The following is a 20,534-nucleotide window of genomic DNA, read 5'->3' as shown; positions in this document are numbered from 1 at the left end:
TTGTATTTTCATGCAGTTCCTTCAATGGTTTTATATCTGAGTCACTTAGGCTTAGGCCAGAGCATTGGAGAAGATCAGTCTACATCCCAATTCCAAAGAAGGGCAGTGCCAAAGAATGCTCCAACTACCGCACAATTGCGCTCATTTCACACGCTAGCAAGGTTATGCTTAAAATTCTACAAGGCAGGCTTAGGCAGTATGTGGACCGAGAACTCCCAGAAGTGCAAGCTGGATTTCGAAAGGGCAGAGGAACCAGAGACCAAATAGCAAACATGCGCTGGATTATGGAGAAAGCTAGAGAGTTCCAGAAAAACGTCTACTTCTGCTTCATTGACTATGCAAAAGCCTTTGACTGTGTCGACCACAGCAAACTATGGCAAGTTCTTAAAGAAATGGGAGTGCCTGATCACCTCATCTGTCTCCTGAGAAATCTCTATGTGGGACAAGAAGCTACAGTTAGAACTGGATATGGAACAACTGAGTGGTTCAAAATTGGGAAAGGAGTACGACAAGGTTGTATATTGTCTCCCTGCTTATTTAACTTATATGCAGAATTCATCATGCGAAAGGCTGGACTAGATGAATCCCAAGCCGGAATTAAGATTGCCGGAAGAAATATCAACAACCTCAGATATGCAGATGACACAACCTTGATGGCAGAAAGCGAGGAGGAATTAAAGAACCTTTTAATGAGGGTGAAAGAGGAGAGCGCAAAATATGGTCTGAAGCTCAACATCAAAAAAACCAAGATCATGGCCACTGGTCCCATCACCTTCTGGCAAATAGAAGGGGAAGAAATGGAGGCAGTGAGAGATTTTACTTTCTTGGGCTCCTTGATCCCTGCAGATGGTGACAGCAGTCACGAAATTAAAAGACGCCTGCTTCTTGGGAGAAAAGCAATGACAAACCTAGACAGCATCTTAAAAAGCAGAGACGTCACCTTGCCGACAAAGGTCCGTATAGTTAAAGCTATGGTTTTCCCAGTAGTGATGTATGGAAGTGAGAGCTGGACCATAAAGAAGGCTGATCGCCGAAGAATTGATGCTTTTGAATTATGGTGCTGGAGGAGACTCTTGAGAGTCCCATGGACTGCAAGAAGATCAAACCTATCCATTCTTAAGGAAATCAGCCCTGAGTGCTCCCTGGAAGGACAGATCGTGAAGCTGAGGCTCCAATACTTTGGCCACCTCATGAGAAGAGAAGAATCCTTGGAAAAGACCCTGATGTTGGGAAAGATTGAGGGCACTAGGAGAAGGGGACGACAGAGGACAAGATGGTTGGACAGTGTTCTCGAAGCTACGAACATGAGTTTGACCAAACTGCGGGAGGCAGTGCAAGACAGGAGTGCCTGGCGTGCTATGGTCCATGGGGTCACGAAGAGTCGGACACAACTAAACGACTAAACAACAACAACACTTAGGCTGAAATCCTTCTTCTTCTTTGGCAATCACTCGTAGACGAGTAAGATTGTCTTCCATAAACATGGTTTTAACAATGAGTCCATAAGTGACTGTGGAGGCCAATTCGGGATCCACACGTCCTTCCACAGTGGGGACATTGGTTTCTGGGTGGGAGTTGATCATGGTGTGGATTTGCCAAGCGTGCCTTCCTCTTAGCATGTTTCTCTCTTGCGTCACCTGAGTTCGGGTGTCTTCAAAGCCCATTACACCTTTGGTAAAGGCTGTTCTCCAACTGGAGCGCTCGCAGGCCACTTCCAGAGAAGTAAGCTCTGTTGAACTCAATGGGGATGGCAGACATGTGGAATTGCTGCCTCAGAGGTGCGTTTTGTGAATTGGATAAGTCTAAGTCAGATAACCAACTCCCTGCCTTTAGAAAGAAAATACAGTGTGTGTTTGCAAAAGACAGTCAAAGCTTGCATCTCTTTGGAACGATAATATCTGGCCTTAGAAGCTTGCTGTGAATAATTCTCCATTTCCCCCCTGAAGTTATTTTTGAATAAATACTGACAAATTCAATTGTTTCTGCAAGCTCTGCTGCTTCTTCTCTTATGTGGTGGTAACACATGCAGCTTAAATCTGGGGATAGTAGATACAGACACTGAAGCCATAATGACCGAGCAGATGTGGCAAAGACGTCCTTTTAGCAGTTTGTTAGTTCAGAACTGATGAGCAATTAAGCTGCAGCCCCAAGGTCCCAAGTGTTGGAATGGGCTACTCTTAAAGGTCAACTGCAAAGTTCTTCCTGGAACATACAGTCAAAAAACAATACTGGGTAGCATTAGAAGCCATCTGCCCAGAAGCTCCTCTAATGACTCTCCTTTTCACAGGGCTGTTCTGAGGCTTCCCTGTCACCCTGAGCTCCTTGGAAGAAAGGAGTGATAAAACACAAACAGCAATTTATTAAGAACCAATGTGGTACAAGGGTTACAATTGCTGGAGCAGCAGCTCCCAAGTCCCAACTGAGCCACAAAACGTACTGAGTGGTCTTGGACCAGATTCTTTCTTTCTCCTGTACCTCTCAGGGTTGCTGTTGTAAGGAAAAAATGGGAGGGCCCTGAATTCCTTGGTGGAAGAGAGGGATAAACGTGTGATTAAATAATAATAATAACCTATCAGCCATTCAGATGCATATTCATGCAAACCCATAGTGCATCCTAGAATCATGGCCACAATACTTATTCTTCTTCATACAGCCTAAGATCACTGGGTGATGTTCATGCATGCAAGTTTATTTTTTCCCTTCAGTGATGACACAATGTTGTTGTCTTCATCAAAATGCCATCCCACAAACCCACCCACCCCATCTAATCCAGATTTACCATTTCTGTCTTGTTGTTTGTTACATATTGGATAGTCTGCGGAAATGGTAGACCTGAATTAAATGGGGAGATATTGTAGAGTGGCATTTTGATGGGAATGACCTCTGCATCTGTAAGCAGCACCAGGCAAGAATGCAGCTAATGAAAGCAATGTCTAAACCAGGCTTCCTCAACCTCGGCACTCCATATGTTTTGAGACTACAATTCCCATCATCCCTGACCACTGGTCCTGCTAGCTAAGGATCATGGGAGTTGTAGGCCAAAAACATATGGAGGGCCACAGTTTGGGGATGCCTGGTCTCATAGCTGCCAAGTTTTCCCTTTTCTCGCGAGGAAGCCTATTCAGCATAAGGGAAAATCCCTTTAAAAAAGGGATAACTTGGCAGCTATGCCTGGTCTAAACAAACTGAATGTTTTGGAATTGAGCTTTGAACTTGTTTTACATTACATGAGAAAATGACAGCTTTTCTCAAGTGACATGTTTTAATTCAGATGTTTGAGTGTTGTTAATGTGCTACAGAAAATAGAAGTGTCATTTTCAATCAAATAGATAATTGGTCTTTAGCTGGTGCATCAGGACCTACATCATTTGATCTAAGGTGGATTGCAACTGTAGCACTATGAAAATATATGGTAAAAAATTAAGATTTAAGACCTCAAATGCAGGTTTGGGATTAAATAATCTGAAAAAGATGATGATGATGATGATGATGATGATGATGATGATGATTACCCCACCCATCTGATTGGATTGCCTCCAGCCACTCTGGGCAGCTTCTGGGGGAAGTGTGGAAAACATATTAACTTGCCACATATTAAAACCTTCCAAATCTTCAAATGCAGTTCTGTTGTCATGCTGACGTTCAAACAGCTATGGGAAAACCAAATCTTAGTCATATTTTCATTATTGCTCAAGCTCAGAATGCCAAACCCACCACAATCACACACACACACTTGCATTTCCAGGGTATCAGTATTAGCTGAGCAAGTGGAAGATTGCTGATGGGAGAATAATATGTAAGCTTTGGTAGTATCCTTAGCTGAAGTTTATTGCAAAAGCTATTTCTTAGAAAATTATACCCTAAACCTATTCTTCAAATAAAATCCATTTTGTACCCTAAATAGCATCTTTATCATTATTCACTATAAATGAAATTCTCATTCAAGTGCAACAATGGCAAAATGCCAGCTGACTTTAAATGCAGCCAGGCTTTCATCACATATATATGTATATTCTCTGGATGGGTAAATTTTATGTTTTTGTAGTTTTTGCTGTTTTCCTTAAAAGCAATAAACAGTTAAATTACCTGTTATTTGCATATGTCCCTGAGATACTTCTCTGAATACAATATGTCCCCCAGGTCTTAGACTGACGGTTAAATAGTGCTTCCTGAATTAATCTATAGGAGCCTGAGAGGAAGCGATGCTGATGTTCATTGGTAAATACAGCAATTTCAGGTAGGTGCCTGTATGCTTTCTTAACAGCCTTTTGGGTTCTCACATTGATAAGTCACATTATCCTGCCAATAGAACTCTAGCCTCATTCTTGCTAGAACCAGACTATCAGGAATGAAATATATAAATCTATCTGTATTTCCATGCTACCTTGAATGAGCTCACACTTTTGCTTGTCGCTCGAGAAATGTAGCCAAATGAAACTTTACATGTCTAAAACACCCTTAAACCAATTTGCAATAGCAAAACACTCACGTCATCTGACATCACTTCAAATACAGTACAATGTGTAAAATTTACACATTCAGCTGTGGGCGATAGATCAAGCGGGGTTCATGAATGTGACATAGGTAAACCCATTTTGGGATGAAGGGTGGTACAGGTTTTTAAATAAATGGATGAGCTATAATGGAATGGCCATTGTGGAGGTGGAGTTTGCAATCTAAGCTACTGGAAGTCATGAGTTTTACCTCCAGGTTCAATTTTGAAGGGCCCTTGTTCAGTGGTAAAGCATCTGTTGTGCATAAAGAAGGTCCCAGCATCTCTTGGTAGGGTAGGGAGTGATCCCAGCCTGAATATCTCAGAGAACCACTAGCAGCTGATGTACACAGTACTGAGCTAGTAGACTCTTAAGGCAGCTTCCTAGGTTCCTATGAGGATTACCTCTTGGTGCTACAATTTAAGCCTACTTTCCCAATCTGACAAGGGCCACTCATAAGCAGAAACCGAGAAACATTTATGATTCCTCATCCAAATCAGGTTCCTTGCTTGCAAATGAATGCACTTGGGTCCCTCTGCAGCGCCTCTCCATCCAAGGTCTATAGAATCATATAGAGTGGAAGGGGTCTTCCGTGCCACATAGTCCAACCTCTATGCAGGAAATGCAGAAATGGAGCATCCCCAACAGATGACTGCCCAGCATCTCATTGAAGACCTCAAGTGAAAGGAAGCCCACCACCCCTCTATGTCATTGGTTCCTTTGTTGAACCACTCTATACAATTATAGGGTATACACATACTCTATACACATAGTTCCCCATTCAAGAACAAGACCAGGAACACAGTAGGGAAATATGGTTGGCTCTGACAGCGGATATTACCTGTTTGGGGAGGAGGGATGTGTCCCTTTTCCTCCCCTCTTGCAACAGTAATCAGAGTAAAAAGAGTTAACAGCACTAACCATCTATCCCAAAATGAAACCTGTGTGAACAGCCATATACATGCAACCTGCTGCTGCATACAAGGATCTTTGAACTCAGGTGATTCTCCCAGAAGGAGGGGTGGTTAAGGACTGGAGCCATTGACCAACCTTGAACTGACTCTTGAATGCCAAGGGGCTCAAGGTTTAGATCACAATCTTGCAATCTAGCTAAACATTTCATTTATGGAAGCTTATTTTAGTGATTCTCCTAAGACTACAGGTGAAACACTATTAATTACTACTACTACTACTACTACTACTACTACTACTACTACTACAATTTATTACCTGCCTTTCACCCTAAGGTCCTGGGGTGGATTACAACAATTAAATCACCACATTAATATTAAAACACAATATTAAAGATGGTTTAAATGAATTCAATCCATGCAACGCATCCCACAACAACACTGTTCCTTTCTCTTCAGTGGACATTTTTGCCTTCTCAAATTGGACATCTTCTTGTAGCTCCCAATTTCCCCTCTCACTGCTTCAGGCGTTTCCCTTCCTTTGGTCCACTTTAATTGCACAAGTCGAAAGTTCCACTGCTTGTTTCACTCCCTGCCACAAAATGCTGGCAGTCTGGAAGCACCCTAAATGCATCTCATAATTCTATTCGGTTAGGTATGTGGCCTTTTTTGCTTTTGCTTTCTGTTAGCTTTTACAAATACATGAAAAGATGCATAGGTCCTTTTGTCTGACTTCGAGTGGCTCACCGACTTAAGCATCCAATCCATTGATTCAGCTCAATAAAGAATCCTACTTGAAATGAATATTGTATACATTGTGCTTGGCTTTGTCTATGTGAGAAATAGCCTTGAGTTAACCATGAGGAACCATGAACTTTTGTCTTGGCTGGTCGTGCATATCTTCCAGAGTTGTGAGACAAAAGAACGGTGAAGTATCAGGTGCGCACCTCCTCTGCATGTTCACATCAGGTTTCTTTTTTATTCTTTTCTGCATGTCTTTGGCTTCTGTAAGAAGAACCATAAATGCCTCAAAAACGGGGCTAGGCTCCAAAGGTTCTGCATGACACCAGGTTGGGGAAGGTTGGAATAGGTTATGCCTGCGGGGACAAGTCGGGGGATTTGGAGAGCTATTGACAGTCAGTGTAGAATAGCGTTGGACCTGGTACATCATGATAAGGCAAGTACCAGTCTTCTGAAACCAGAAGGGCACCAACCCAGCTCTGTTCATGCAGCAAACCAGATGTTAATGCGCGACATGTAACGTGTGAATTGGGATGTTCATCTGAATGCATGTCAGAATGTGCATCCCACTGCCTGTTCAAGTGTGACTCTGAATGGAAATCCAGTTTATGCCCCCAGGTCCCAATCCAGCAAATGATACACATATAAGTCTGTGTGATCGTCTGAGACATTTACATACCAGCATTATGTGCTTACAATGGAAATTAAAGAAACCCCCGCCAAACAATAACAATAAAAACACAATATATAAGATGTACAGTAACAATGTATATAATATTCAATATTGCTGGAAACTGCTTTGGGGGGGGGGGCTCTTGTGCTTGAGTCCAGCTTATGGGTTTCCCATAGGCATCTGGTTACTGTCAGAACAGAATACTGGTACAACAACAACAACAACAATTTATTTATACCCCACCCATCTGGCTGGGTTTCCCCAGCCACTCTGGGCGGCTCCCAACAGAATGTTTAAAATGAGATAAAACATCAACATTAAAAACTTCCCTAAACAAGGCTTTGGCATGAATGAATGTGGCTCTTCTTTTGTTCTTAATAAAAACTATTAGCTTAATAAACAAACAGCACATTTCAAATATAAACTAATTTTTTAAAAAAATTTAGACCCTCCTGGATCAGGTTGAAGATGCTTAAACACTCCTTTTGTCGCCATGGCTTTTATGTTTAAAAGGTATTTCAATGGATCCAAAAAGTTGCTTGGGGAGACTGTCAGCCAACAGAATTTTGGACTTACTCCCCCCACCCTCCAAACAATTGGCTGCTGTCTCTTATTGTCAGCTGCTTTTGAAACACCGCTTCATTTCAAACAGAGTTTGCCATAAAGGACAGAGCAGTGGTAGTAGTGGGGCTGCTTATTAAACAGGTCTGAAGTGTCCTTGAGCTCACAGGACTAGCTTAATAGGTTCTGGATTTGATCATCTTACGGATCTGATTTGTTCCTTTGTGAGAAAATGCAGGGTTAACCCACCCACACAAACTGTAAGAAACTGCATTAATGTTTTATTTGGGATAAACAAAATAATTTCTCATGAAAATGTCCAAATGGATGTTATGTCTAAAGAATGGCAATAAATATAAGTTTCAGCCATGGAACCTTATCTTTGATTTAGTAGAAATTACGTTTTTATGAGAAAATATGCACCCTGTAGGACACAAGGAAAAACTCAGGAAATAAGATCAACTTCTATGCTGTGTTAAGGGTAAAGAAGGGAAGACAAAGATTTAGCACAACTGTGGTGCATGGAAATTATTTATAAGGTAGAAGATATTTTTAAAAATTAATCTTGCTTCAAGGATGTGGAAGCTAAATAAATTATCTTGCTATATGGGTGACAGGGAAAAAATAAGTTGGGAAAAGAAGACCATTATTTTGTTGTCTTGCATCTAAAGAGAAAATTGTCCAGCTCATTGCTTGAAAATGAGTGCCTCGGGAATAATTTAAAATGGTCTCCTTGAGGAGGCCATATTTTAAAATGGAGGTTTGTGAGGTGCTGCCAGAGCTGGCTCAGGACAATTTGCAGCCGGTCTTGGAGCGGCAAATGCCATTACCCCTACAGTCAAGTCTCACTATTGGTCGCCCAAGGGCAGCAAAGTTATTTTGGCCCCTGAGTCGGGGTGCCATACACCCTCCTTTACCAAGGCCAGTTCTCTGAAGGTGGCCTCTACTCTGAGGGCTGTCTGCTCTGTGACTGGTTTCAAGAAAATAAGCCACCAGAAGGAAAACTGCAGCTTGGAGCTGACCATCAGCACTGCATTTATTTTAGTTATTTAAAAGCATTTTTAAAATCTGGAATGAGCAGCAGAAAGAACCAAAGCTGAAGAGAACCTCTCATATAAAAGACTAAAACGTTTCATACGTTCAATTTTCCAATGAGCATTAGCAAGCAGAAATTTTATTTTTTTTTTAAAAAAAAACCCAAATCAAATAATGAATACAATTGAGAACCACAATGCCATTTAATTTGAAAAGAACAAAATAATGGAACACAGCTGAAAAATTTTGTGATACAAGGAGTAACTAGGTAGTAGAAATTGGCATGATATTCAAGGAAAGGGGCTTAAATCTGATTTGTCCTTTACATTCAAGCTTAGCAGGGTTATGTTTTGTTTGCATCTGTGAGAATTGCTCACTCTTCCGTATACGCAGGATCAATATATGAACTCATTGGAATTTATGATGGAGCATTGGCAAAATGTGATCACCGGCGTTCCAAAACGAGCTGCAGAGATCATGAGTCTGCAGGTCAGAGGGTGTGCATGTGTGTGTGTGTGTAGAATAACCGCAAAACATAAGAATTTAGGAATGCTGTTTCGTAGTGGGTCAGACCTGGGCCAGAACAGTGGTAGCTCAGTATTGCCTATGCCAGGGGTAGCCAACATGGTGTCTTCCAGTCCTAAAATTCCCATAATCCCTGACCACTGGCAATTCTGGCTCAAGCATCTGGTGAGCACCATGTTGGCTAACCTTGGTCCACACTGATGGTCAGAAGCTCTCCAGGATTTCAGACCAGGGTCTCTCCCGCCGGCCCTACCTGGAGATGCTGGGGATTGAACCAGAGACCTTCTGCATGCAAAGCAGATGCTCTGCCACTCAGCTACAGCCCTGCTCCATAGAAACACCGTAGAACGTGGTGAAAGAAGTAAACAGGATTAATTCATTTTTAAATACATTACATGACTATGAAGGCTACATGAGGGACTAAGAGAATTTTGACAATGGGAAATGTTAGCCGATAGTTGAATAGCAGAGTTTTACTGTAAATTATATTCATACTGGTCCTTATTCTTGATCGTGACTCCTTTAGCTCCTGGTGATCCTCACATTCGCGTTGGAATCATTTGTTTCTTTTCCCTCCTCTATACAGGTAACCAGCTACTAGGGATTGGGTTTTATGCTCTTCTGTATAAACTGCTCCTTCTCTTGGTGATTTAATAATTGTGGGATTAATTCTGTAGCAAAATGCTACTTGGGACCCACATGATATGAAGGCACAGATGCTAACCTTTGCTAAATTTACAGCGGATTGACTCCGCATTCTGAGTGTTCACACACGTTGATCATTCTCCCGTCTCAAAAGGCTACTCCATTTCTTTTCTACAAATGGTCCCTGAGCAAATGGAAAACCAAACCTTTGTAGACGAATTTATTTTCCTGGGCTTTACAAACCACCCCAGCCTCTCTGTTCTGTTCTTTTTAGTATTCCTGGTCATCTACACGGTAACTCTAGCAGGAAATGCTCTGATACTTGCCCTGATCAGAACAGATCTAACTTTCCATAGCCCTATGTATTACTTCCTGAGCAACTTGTCGTTCCTAGACATTTGCTATATCTCTGCCACAGTCCCCGTCATGCTGGCTAACTTCTTCCGAGCAAAGAAAACCATATCGTATGCGGGATGCATCGTCCAGCTGTTCTCCCTCATTACCTGCGCAGGGACAGAATGTGTGCTGTTGGCTGCCATGGCGTACGACCGATACGTGGCTATCTGTAACCCCTTGCATTATTCCAGCATCATGAGCAAGGGGGCCTGCACCAAGATGGCCGTGTTCTCCTGGATGTGCGGCTTGACAAACTCACTGGTGCACACCCTCCTGACATCGTCCTTAACCATCTGCAAGTCCAACGAGCTCAGCCACTTCTTCTGCGATGTCCCCTTGCTTTTGAAGCTCTCTTGCTCAGACACTTCTGTGAATGAAGCTGTGCTCCACCTAGCCAGTGCGTTGATAGGGCTCAGCCCCTGCCTCTTTACTCTGGTCTCCTACATCCGCATCATCTGTGCTATCCTGAAGATCAACTCCTCCGAGGGCAGAGTGAAGGCTTTCTCCACCTGCGCTTCACACCTGATTGTGGTCGTGATCTTCTACGGCACATCCAACTTCAACTACAACAGGCCAAGTTCAGGGTACTCCCTGGATGTAGATACTTTGGTTTCCTCGCTATATTGCATTGTAACACCCATGTTGAATCCAATCATTTACAGTCTAAGGAATAAAGAGGTAAAGGCTGGTTTGATGAGAATGGGCAAGAAATATTTCTCTTCCTCAGCTAGGACCTGAGGAGAGCAAAAAGAAAACTCCAGTGCACAATCATATGTACAGTGGTTTTTTAAAAAAGAAATAATAATAATAATAATAATGTTTAAGGGTACTCTCATTTTGACTCAAGAAAATCACCATTTTATAATTTGAATTGGGAAAAATAAATACAGTAAATGGACAAAAGTACAAAGAACATGCATTACCTCATATTACACAGCTGACAGCTCACAGTAACTTCCACATTGGCATGAGGTTGTGTGCACTAACATCTTCCTGATTCCACACATTCACATTCCACACTGCTTCACACATTAAACGATCTCTTCCGTCTTAGACTCAGGAAACACCGGGAAAGCCCGCCATTGGGGGTAGCAATGGAACTGATGATTCACCATGCTAGAGAAGAAAGTAATTATTGCTATTATTTTAAAATTAGTTTCTTCTAGATTCACAAAATGTTTAGGGATATGCGTACCCCTGCGTACACCCCCCCCAAAAAAGCACTGCCTATGCATGTCTACTCAGAAGCAATTTCCACTGAGTTCAGTTAGAGTCACTCGCAGGTAGGTGAGCCTGAGATGGTTTTAACCGACAACAACCACTGTATCTGAACCGTTAGTTAGCCAAGCATTTGGGTGAGAGCTATTTATACGAAGGAAACACATTCAGATTCAGATTACTAGAACTTTTGCATAGGTATAATCTGAGTTGTGGAAGCTCTGCTGAACATATACAAAATCTTGGACTATATTAATCCAACATTACTAGTTCCTAGCAAAATATAAACGTTGAATGAATGAAAAGATTGTTGTTAAGGTGTTTACTCTTCTAGAAACAGGTTAGCAGCTCTTTTGCCATTAGCAAACAGAGGAAGGTACCTTATTCTATACTAGCTCCATATGGTCTATACTGGCTGCCAACATTTCTCAAGGGTTTCAGACACTAATATTTTCTCAGTCTGACTTGAAGATGACAGGGATTGAACCAAAGTCCTTTTGCATCAAAGCAGGTACACTACCAATGATTCCCAATTAACATTTTAGGTATGGCTTTGGTTGGTCTCTTGATTAACATTTTGCTCTAGGTTTGGAAACTGGTTAGAGGGGCAACATTTTTCTCACACTCACCTTTTTTGAATCCCACACATATACAAAAACCCCTCCCTGCAAGCAGAAAATTAGCACAGCAGGGAGCATCCCACCTATTGCACTTTTTTTTCTGTTTGCAGGGAAATGTTTTGTTTTTTTTAATGTGGAAGAATGTTCAAAACTTTGGTGGGGGGAACCCTCACCATTGTCTCAAGGCTCTTCCTCCTCAATCTGATGTACTGTAGTACAGTGGCTAAGCAACTAAGCTAAAAACAAGGAACTCCTTGGTTCATGTCTCAGCTCTGCTAGGCTCTCTTCTCTGTCCTTAAGCTTACCTCCCCATCGGTATTCTGGGGTAGATAATGCAGGCTGACCTTGCAAGGTTGCTGTAAGGATTGCAAGCTAACATAAGTGAAGTGAGCATGTCTCATTGTCATGTCCAGACAAGCCATTACTTGAGATTTACTTACAGGTACCGGTAGGTAGCCGTGTTGGTCTGGTGTAGTCGAAACAAAATTAAAAAATTAAAAAATTCCTTCCAGTAGCACCTTAGAGACCAACTAAGTTTGTGGGAAGGCCTTAGCAGAGGACCTACGCTAGTATCTCCAAGCAGGACTGGGGAAAGATCCTGCCATAAATCCTGGAGAGCCGCTTCCAGTCAGTGCAGACAATTATTAGCTAGATGGACCAGTAGCCAGCCCACTCTGCTTATGTTATGTTTACCAATGGCACATTTCCCCTTTGTGTCCATGTATCTCAGGCCGTGCTTAATCCCCTCTGTGGCCAGAAAATGACAAAAAATGAGGGCATTTCCTCGAAACGCTCAGTTCAGATCTTTTAGGGCAGCTCGTTGTTCAAAGCAGCAATGTATTTCTCTCCATCTCAGCCTGCTTCCTGCACATTTCCCCCCTGGGCATTTAGAACACCAATTTCCCATCTATCTTAGGAGAGGCTGAACCTCTGCAACTGGATGAATGGAAGTGGTTGAGTGTATTCCGCTGGGCTCCACCTGTGTCAAGTATAGAGAGGGAGCGGAATGCCACTGTGAGTTGATTCCTAAATACCAGTGGTTCAATTATAAGTGCAGTGCTTGAGTGCCACCTAGGAGGGTCAATTACAGACTTCCCTTGCAAAATCCTTGGAGGCTTTACCTGAGTTAAGGGCCAGATTGTCTTGTATATTATGGTTTTATTCTGCCAGAGTAACATTAAAGGGCCTTGACATTAGTGTAAAAGTAAGAGGTTTTCTATCTCTCGTGCTGCAGCTGCTTGAGAACTGGAAACCGTATAACTGCAGCAGTAGAACATCATCCTTAAGAGGGAATGAAAGCCCTAAATGCTAAACAGGAATAATTGCAGCAGAAGTAGTTAATGGTGTAGAGTTTAGAGACACACAGACACAATGTACTGTTCATAATTTGGGGGAATTAGCTGCCTTTTCTTACTGTCTCAGTACCGTCTGCATCAAAAGCAATCACCTGAACACTGCTACAATGAAACTCAAACATTTGATGGTCTTGGTGAAAAGCAAACACCTTCCTTCCTTTTTTGTTGTGGGAGCTGGCATTTTTATTTAAGGAGAGTTTACAATTTTCCATTTCATTATAGCACTTTTCAGTTACTAAGGTCATCTTTCTTTCACCATGTAATCCACCCTTATCCTTGAATCATGTAATCCACCCTTATCCTTGAATTGGTAAAAACAAAACCAACTCCAGAAACTATTTTAAATGTGAACAATTAAACCTTCCAAAATGTTCTGCTGAATAGTTCTTACTCCTCCCCAGTTGCTTTATAAAATGGAGAATTTCGAATGGCAACATCTGTAAAGCAGTGCAAAAGGTGGTGGTGGGAAACAGCAGCACTGTGGAGGATTTGACTTTTTACACCCCAGTCCTTCCCCAACCCCTTCCGCATCCTGAATTCTCCTACAAGATACTCCCTCTCCTCCAAACACAATGAATCACATGCACAATCCCTTAGACTGCAAACCTGCAGGGCCTGTTGTATTTTTGCAAGTGCCTACCAATTTCAGGAGCTCTTCCCTGCTATCCTTCACATACATTGTGTGGGTGGGTGTAACAACTACTGATTACTGGTCTTTACACTGCAATCCTGTGCAGCTGCTGCTTGCCTGCTCTTTGTGTTCTTGCTTTCACCTTTGCTTTTTATTTATAAGACACTTTGAGCAACTCAAAGTGAAGGGGGAAAGCAGAGTATAAATTTATTAACAGCAGCAGCAGCAGCAGCACCAAAAACAACAACAACAAATAAATAAACAAACAAACAACAACAACAACAGTAGCTCCTCCTTGGAAATAAGCCCCAATGAATTAAATTGGACTTATTCCCAAGTGAGGATAGGATCAGCTTTAGCAGTTCAAGAAAGGAGAGCAGAGAGTGAGTGTGTGCAAAGGAGGGCTCATCTCTTCTCATGACCAACAGAAGACCTTGGCCAGGATGCTTTGTTTTTACCTATTCCAATACCTGGATTGAGGGATGACAGCCTTTTGGTACACACTTTTGGACGCGGGTGGCTCTGTGGGTTAAACCACAAAGCCTAGGGCTTGCCGATCAGAAGGTCAACGGTTTGAATCCCCGCAACTGGGTGAGCTCCCGTTGCTCAGTCCCAGCTCCTGCCAACCTAGCAGTTCAAAAGCATGTCAAAGTGCAAGTAGATATATAGGTACCGCTACAGCGGGAAGGTAAACGGTGTTTCTGTGTGCTGCTCTGGTTTGCCAGAAGCAGCTTTGTCATGCTGGCCACATGACCTGGAAGCTGTATGCCGGCTCCCTCGGCCATTAATGCGAGATGAGCGCTGCAACCCCAGAGTCAGTCATGACTGGACCTAATGATCAGGGGTCCCTTTACCTTTACCTACCCATCAACAGAGGCTGAAAAAGTGCTTGTCTATGCTTTTCATCACCAGAGCCTGTGCAATAGTTCTACTCCTGAATCACAGGTCCTTCTTCCTTGCCCCTTGCTCCAATCCTCATTATAACCTTGTGAATTAATGGACCCAATCTGTATTTTATATGTCTAGAAATCATGGAAAGAGAATATATTGGCCAAGGTCAATACCAGAGGTGAGATGACAACCCAGACATTTTGAATATTAAACCCTTGAGATTTCAGTTTTCTTCCTGTATGCTAACCTATGGAAATATACAGTTGCACTTGTGGTTTCCCTTCCTAATAAAAGGTTTTTTCTTTAAAATGGATGAAGACCATCACAATGAAATAAATCACATTATTTGTTTAGATATTCTTCTGCTTCCCACAAGAGGGCAGCAGAGCCTGGTAGTGAGAAAACAGGGGTGTGTGTGGTTTTTTTTTGTGTGTAAAAAAATTGTGAGTTACACAGCTAAATCAAAATCTACATTTTGTTGTTGTTGTTGTAAGCATTATGAGCACAGGAGGCTGAGATGATTTGCATTTTGATCCCTTCATGTTCTCTAAATATCTACCCTATGTGTGCGGGATGCACACACATACACACACAACCTTCCATCCCTGTGAGGTGGGTTCCTTTTCAATTTGGCTTTTTGTCTTCATTCTTTTGCATTCTGTTTTCTCCCTTCTTGCCTGTCAGTTTCCTCTCCCCCCCCCTTTGCTTTTTGGCACATGCAAGCATGTACCCGCGCATATTTTTCCGTCTCTTTCTCAGCCACGCAGCTCCCCCTCTCTCTGAATCACCCTTTTGAAAGGGAACAGAATAATTGCATGTGCTCCAAAAATATCATGGCAATGGCTGGATTGTGGCGTTTTCTGCTGATTCATACTTGGGTCATCAAGCCAAATGCAGTTGAACCACCACAATTATCCAGGACTCCTAATTATCCTTCCGCCTAGCCAAAAATTTATATTCATGCCAGACATTTGTTTAGTAACTGGGGCCTGTGCTAAGTTTTAAAGGGTCTTAAAGCATTGGGTTGGATCTAGATTTAGCCATGCTTAGAGAAGACTCACTGAAATCAAGGGGACCCTAAATTAATTAGGAACTGGCCAGAATTTTAAATCCTTGTGCTGGGACTACAGGTTAGACCTAAAACTACAGAAACACAAGTGAAGAGTCCTTTTTCTGCCAAACACCTCAGCTTTAACTATGGCTTATTAGCTATGGTTAACATTAACCATGGCTTAGTGTTAAGCGTGAACCAGGCCCTATCTGCTTCCAAGGTTCGCTATAGGGAAGACTACCTAGCCACTTGAAGAGAGAAAGTGGCTTCTTGGTTCATTTGCCTATGGAAACGAGATTAAAAATGCTACTTAGCCCCCTTCTTCAGGGCCCTCCCTGATCCTATGGTGAGAGGATCACACCACATCAAAATTAACCATACCCATGTTCAATGAATAGCTGGTGTTGGGTATAGAAGTCAAATGTTACAAACCTTTAAAAAAATTAAGCACAGAAAATATCCCAATACCACTATATAAATTCTTTATCCACTTATATACAGGATGAAGTGAGTGATATGAAGTGGCTAAAATATCTCAGCCTGCTTAACCATTTGACTTGGGTACAATCTGATCAGAAAATATATGTTTCTGGAACCAATTAAATGTGCTGGTTTTGTACTAAAAAGCCTTAAACAGCTCAGGACCGCAATACCAAGAACCGCCTCTCTCCACATGAACCAGACCTGACCCTGAGAGCATCATCTGAGATAATGTGCCTCCTCCATGAAAGGTCTGGAGGGTGGCAACATAAGCCTTTTCTGTGGTGACTCCCCCTTTGTGGAATGCTCTCCCCAAGAAGGCTCACCTGGCGCCTTTGTTGCCTATATATTTAGGTGCCAGGCAGAAACATTCATCTTCTCTAAGGTCTTTGGCGAATTAAGCAATCTATGGCCTTTCAACTGTGGAGGGAGGGTGTTGTTATGGTATGTAATTTTTGTGTTTTAATATTGTAAAAGACCCTGTGATCTTCAGATGAAGAGTAGTGTAGAAATTTTAATAATAATAATAATAATAATAATAATAATAATAATAATAGGAAAGAGCACCAATGCTCTCCTAACTCTTCTTTCCCTAAGAATGGGAAATGTGAAGTGTTAAGCCCTCACTGATGCAAGCAGTGGAAGCTCTGCTAACATCCCTCCCCCAGGATGGACAGAGTGCTTTAGGTGCTGGTGCTGAACTAGATGGATCTTCTGGGGTGTGGGTGAGCCTCAGAAGGTTGGTGGTTCGAATCCCTGCCGTGGGGTGAGCTCCTGTTGCTCTGTCCCAGCTCCTGCCAACCTAGCAGTTTGAAAGCATGCCAGTGCAAGCAGATAAATAGGTACCGGTACGGCGGGAAGGTGTTTCTGTGCGCTCTGGCTTCTGTCATGGTGCCCTGCTGGCCACATGACCCGGAAAGCTGACAAACGCCGGCTCCCTTGGCCTGATGTGAGATGAGTGCCCCCAACCCCATAGTTGCCTTTGACTGGACTTAACTGTCCAGGGGTCCTTTACCTTTTTACCTTCTGGTCTGATCTAATGGGACTCAGCTTCTGGTTTTATGCTCTTATTTATTGGAGACCACTTTTCAACATAATTAGGCTAATAATAATAATAATCTTTACCCTGTAAGCGGGCATCCCAATCCCATGGCCTCTCTACTTCTGAGGTCCAGAAGTAGATGGAGCAGCTGTTCTCCAAATTTACAGCAGCAAGACTTTTGTTCTTTCACCCTCTTACATTTCCTAGGACTGTTGAGTCTATGGTGATGAGCAGCTTTTCCTGTATGTTGAGCTGCTGGGGCTGGATATTTGTGAGCTGTTCAGTGGATGACAGTTACATAATGTGTACATGATTTCTATTCACTCTGTTGTGACATTCTCCTGTTAAACTTCAATTCAGTGAAAAACCTTTGTTTCTCTTGTTCGCTTTATTTTGCCTTCTTCATATTTTATTCTAGAACACGGGTAGATCCACCCCAAACACAGATGTGTGAGCACACACAGAGATTTTTTCCCCACACGGTCTGCTATTTAGATTTCATCATTTCTTTCCTTTCAGAAAAATCTTCTCCTACTCTATTTTAACTCAAAATTCCTTTCTTTTCCTTATCTTTTTTAATCTCACCCATTATCTTCTTCAAATGAGTCCTCTGCTCATTCATATCTCCCATCCACTGGGTGAATTCAGGCAACCATTTATTACCTGGTAACCTTCAAGAGTGTGTTATATAAATGTAACTACTTGGTAGATGGTCAGCTGTTATGTTGAATGCTTGGGAGACTCTACCATCCTTCGCTTCTTCATGTTTCTGATCAGGTATAAAAATGCGCCACAAATATTTTCCTTTTTTTAAAAAAAAATAAAGCTTTATTGATTAAAAGAAATTACAGAGTTCTAATACAACAAAATTATAAGATTCAACATTCCGTTATAACCAAAAAATGTATAACCAAACACAAAAATACATATTCGTAATGTGAATAGTCTCTAACGAAAATACAATTTTTCTTCCTGCTTACATTTTACCTGGATACTTCCCGTCCTTCTTCTTATACAATGTCGAATTCTTTCTATTCCACAGATTGATATTATTTGTTATCTATTCTCTTTTTCTAATATTTTATTCTTCTCGTCCTTATTCTTCCCAAACGTCATTCGATTTCTGCTAATAAAGAATTATTTGGATAGTATGCTTTTATGTAATTTTTGTATACAATCCATTCTTTTGATACCTTTTGTGTTGACAGTCCTCTTAGTGCAGGGGTTCCCAACAAAATTTTCTCGAGGACCCCTCATCGAGCCGCTATTGTGACAAGGACCCCCATTAATTCCTAATCCTAAAATTAAAAAGTGAGAGCCAAATTAAGAGTCTTTTTATATTTTATATTTATACGTTTTTTACAGTTACAACAGAGTACTCCATCAGTATACAGTTAGTTTTAATTTTCAGTTCTTAATGAGATGAACCACTTTTTAACCAACGGTCCATTTTTAACTACGCGAACTGTAGTTTCCGCGAAAAACAACACTTTGTTTACAAACACTACTGTTTTGCAAAGAGGCAGCGCGCGCCAGGGAGGAGGGAGGGGAATGGAGAAGACAGGGTACCTGCGCAGTAGCGCACAAATGAAGCCGACGCGCGCAAAGCATCTTGGGGAGGTGAGAGTTAGTAGAATGCGTGCGCTGCCTCTTTGTAAAACAGTAGTGTTTGTAAAGCGCCACCTAACGGCATACAGCAGAACTACTGCCTCTATCTAATTCTAGTTTTGCGCTAGACTCTGCTCATGCAGGAAGCGGCCAAAACAAAAAATCTGTTATCATACGAAATATATTTAATATATTTTTTATTCTAATAGCATCTTGAGGACCCCTCTGGCATAGCTCGCGGACCCCTGGGGGTCCCCGGACCACCTGTTGGGAACCACTGTCTTAGTGAGTCAGTTAGTTTAGCCAGTTGTAAATATTCCAACAGCAACATTTGCCATTCTATTATTGTGGGCACGTTCTCACTCTTCCACTTCCTAGCTATTAAGATTCTAGCCGCTGTCATTGCATATGGCAGTAAAGTTCTTGTTTCTTTTTTGATTTCGGGTGGTAATATATTTAATAAGAACATTTCCGGCCTTTTCTTAATCGTTTGTTTAAGTAGGTTTTTTATTTCCTCGTAGATGTTGTCCCAGTATTCTCTTATTGCCTGGCAGGACCACCACATATGATAGTATGAGCCATTATCTTTTTTACATCGCCAACACTTTGGACTTACCCCTTCATACATTTTTGCTAATTTAAGGGGTGTGAGATGCCAGCGGTAGAACATTTTCATGTTATTTTCCCGCAAGTTGTAACATGCGGTAAATCTCATATCATCCGCCCAAAGCTTCTCCCACTGCTCCATCTGAATATTATAGCCAAAGTCTTGGGCCCACTTAATCATGACTGCTTTGGTCTGCTCTTCTTTTGTTTCCCACTCTAAGAGGTAGTCATATAATAAGGAGATGTTTTTCTTTTTAACCATGATTAGATTTCTTTCAAATTTTGATATTTCTATTGCCAATCCTTGCTTTACATCTACTCCAAATTTTTGATTTAATTGAAAATATTGTAGCCAATCTGTTGGATGTCCTTTTATTTCTTCATACTTTTTAGTAATGGTTTCCCTTCTTTTATTTCTAATACCTCACTGTATGTGGGCCAATTATTCCTCGTGTTTTTCCTTTTCACCGCTATTGCCTCAATTGGTGAAGTCCAGAGAGGGATTTTAGGCTCCAATATCCCTTCATGTTTTATCCAGATTTTATACAAGGATCTCCTTATTATATGATTTAGGAACCCCTTATGCGCTTTGATTTCCCCGTATTTTAAATAGGAGTGCCACCCGAATCTTGCGTCACAAATATTTCCCAATCACTGGGCAAGATTATATAGAGGCTGGTGGGGTGTGAAATTGTTGTGACCCACCCTGGGACCTGTAGGTGAAGAATGGATAATAAATTTACTAAAAACAGAAGCAGCAGTCTTCTTCAACACCCACCACCCCTGACCATTGGCTAAGCTGGTTGAGAATGATGGAAGTTGTAGCCCAACAAAATCTGGAGGCCCAAGGCTTAAAAATACCAAGTTTAGAACATAAGAGGTGAACCAGGAAGATCCATGTTCAAATCGCCATCCTGCAGGGTGTCTCACAGAAGGAAGCCACAGACACACAAACTTAGGGGTGGCCACTCCAATCTGCTCCATTCACCAGCCTACATTGTTTATCTATTGGCAGGCCCAGGTAGCAGGTTTCCATAAACTGGTCCCAGATG

At 41.8% G+C, this 20,534-nt stretch overlaps 1 protein-coding gene across 1 annotated transcript; it reads left to right on the top strand.

The window, feature by feature from the left end:
* Positions 1–9,761: 9,761 nt before the first annotated feature.
* LOC118085167 (olfactory receptor 5V1-like) lies at positions 9,762–10,718 on the top strand. Its single transcript, XM_035115496.1, has one exon. The coding sequence runs from the start codon at positions 9,762–9,764 to the stop codon at positions 10,716–10,718; it is 957 nt and encodes a 318-aa protein (XP_034971387.1).
* The last annotated feature ends 9,816 nt before the right edge of the window (positions 10,719–20,534 follow it).

This window comes from Zootoca vivipara, chromosome 4 (assembly GCF_965207765.1).
Source record: "Zootoca vivipara chromosome 4, rZooViv2.hap1.1, whole genome shotgun sequence".
Classification (NCBI taxonomy): domain Eukaryota; kingdom Metazoa; phylum Chordata; class Lepidosauria; order Squamata; family Lacertidae; genus Zootoca; species Zootoca vivipara.
The sequence above is the reverse complement of the archived record's forward strand: the minus strand, read 5'-3'. Positions and strand labels throughout refer to the sequence as shown.

Excerpts from the sequence above, each read along its gene's own strand:
- LOC118085167 (XM_035115496.1), top strand. The coding sequence starts at position 9,762 with ATGGTCCCTGAGCAAATGGAAAACCAAACCTTTGTAGACGAATTTATT.